We start from the raw sequence: 1692 nt of genomic DNA on the forward strand, positions 1-1692 counted from the left end.
GAGAGGTGGGAGCAGCCCCATCGCTGGCCCCATCCCAGGTCAGGTTGGCCCTGGGGGCTCTGAGCCCCCTGCTCTGGGGGCAGATGTCCCTGCTCTCTGCAGGCTTCAAAATGTCCCTCCCAACCCAAACCCTCTTCTGATCTAATCAACAGAGAAAACAGAAATCACTGTCATGTCACAGAAGTTGGGGTGGTTTCAGACACGGAACAGGCCGGAGTTGCTCAGTTTGGGGAACGTGAGCAAATTCAGCACAGCAAAAGATGAGCAGGAACCGAGTCCTCACAATACAATAAAAAATTGGGTACCAGGTTTGAAAACACCACAGCAAAGCTCTTTCCAGACAACACCTCAGGGGCTGTGCACCATGAACCGTGCGCACGGGTTCAGCCGGGTTTCTCCGCACTCAGCTGCACAGCGTGGCAGCCAGGTGCTACTTCTGGTGCAAGGAGGAAAGGAAAGAAAGGACCATCGCCAAATTACTCTTGTGCAAGTGCCACTGCCCAACGTGGGGTAACGTTCCAGGAGCACCTCCAGCCTTCTCCAGCACTTGTGGTGTGATGGATAACGAGAAGGCTGGAGAAAGTACCAGTTCTTCTCCATTCTGGTTCCTCACCCTTAGGAAGGGACCGAGAGGATCTGAACCGGTTATGTTGCAGCCAGGCACTTTGACTGCACCTACGGCTCCCGCTACCGAGATCCTGAACCTTCCTCGCATCTCGTCTGCCTCACAGCCTTCTGCCTCTTCCCTGCCCGGCAACGCCTGCCCACAAGGATACGCTCCTGCTCCTGCTGGGAGTCGATCACCCTCTCCACGTGGCCCATGAGGGAGCTCTGGATGGCGTCGAGGTGGTCCGTGAGCCTCTGCAGCAGCTCCATCTGGTTCTGACGCAGCTCGGAGAGCTCCCGCTGCTGGCTCCTCAGGATGCACATCAGCTCGTCCTGGAACTCCGGTGTCACCTACACGTGGAGGGGACAAGCAGTCAGTTCCAACAGGATTGGAGCTCAGTCTGCCTTCCTGCTAAGTCAACCGCTGTGCCTAGGACTGGAGCAGAACACAGAAAGCAGCGAACAGGGCCAGCTTATTGCCTATTTTGGACACCTTTGTCCCAAGAAATAAACTGGTAGGCTGAGGTATGTGAAGTTCCTGCGTGGAATTCATAAATGGTTGCTTAGAATATCGGCGGTTTAGATTCTAGGCCTCCTTCCAAAGCTCTGGCATCCAAAAGAAAAGAGGTCCTGTTCGCTTTTGGCCAGGTACTGCAAGTGTTTAGGCCTCCACATGTAAATAACGACCTCTAACATTTCGGAAAGCGCAGTGCAATCAGCAGAGCAGGAAGGTTGCTTCCTAGAGCGCCTTCTCAGCTTTGCACTTACTGATGAATAACCAAACCGCCGCAGCAGCGTCATTGTCCCAAAAGACCTATCAGAGGCACGACCCACCAAGGGCATTTTAAGATGTGTCCTTAAGATATGCAACTCAGCTCGGAGCATTTTCTGCCAGATACGAAGTTCCTATCAGCAGCGATAAGAAATTCCAACAGGCCAGTCCCACCGTGCCCCTTTCTTTGCTGGGAAGAGCTTATCCTGCTGCCGACAGACACGCATCACCTCAGCAGAGCAGAGGAAACGAGTGGCAGCGTCTCAGATGACACAGGGCTTGTGGGAGCCCAGAACCGCACAGCTCCTTCTCTG

The 1692-nt window shown here is 54.2% G+C and overlaps 1 protein-coding gene across 1 annotated transcript in view; it reads right to left on the reverse strand.

The window, feature by feature from the left end:
* EDC4 (enhancer of mRNA decapping 4) overlaps positions 1-1692 on the reverse strand; it is a gene marked incomplete at both ends in the record, with an annotated part of 25652 nt that overhangs the window by 3277 nt on the left and 20683 nt on the right. The window contains one exon of the mRNA XM_010131367.1: positions 777-957. Within this exon, the coding sequence (XP_010129669.1) occupies positions 777-957 (181 nt within the window). The remainder of the gene's footprint in view (positions 1-776; positions 958-1692) is intronic.

This window comes from Buceros rhinoceros, unplaced genomic scaffold, assembly GCF_000710305.1.
Source record: "Buceros rhinoceros silvestris isolate BGI_N320 unplaced genomic scaffold, ASM71030v1 scaffold392, whole genome shotgun sequence".
Classification (NCBI taxonomy): domain Eukaryota; kingdom Metazoa; phylum Chordata; class Aves; order Bucerotiformes; family Bucerotidae; genus Buceros; species Buceros rhinoceros.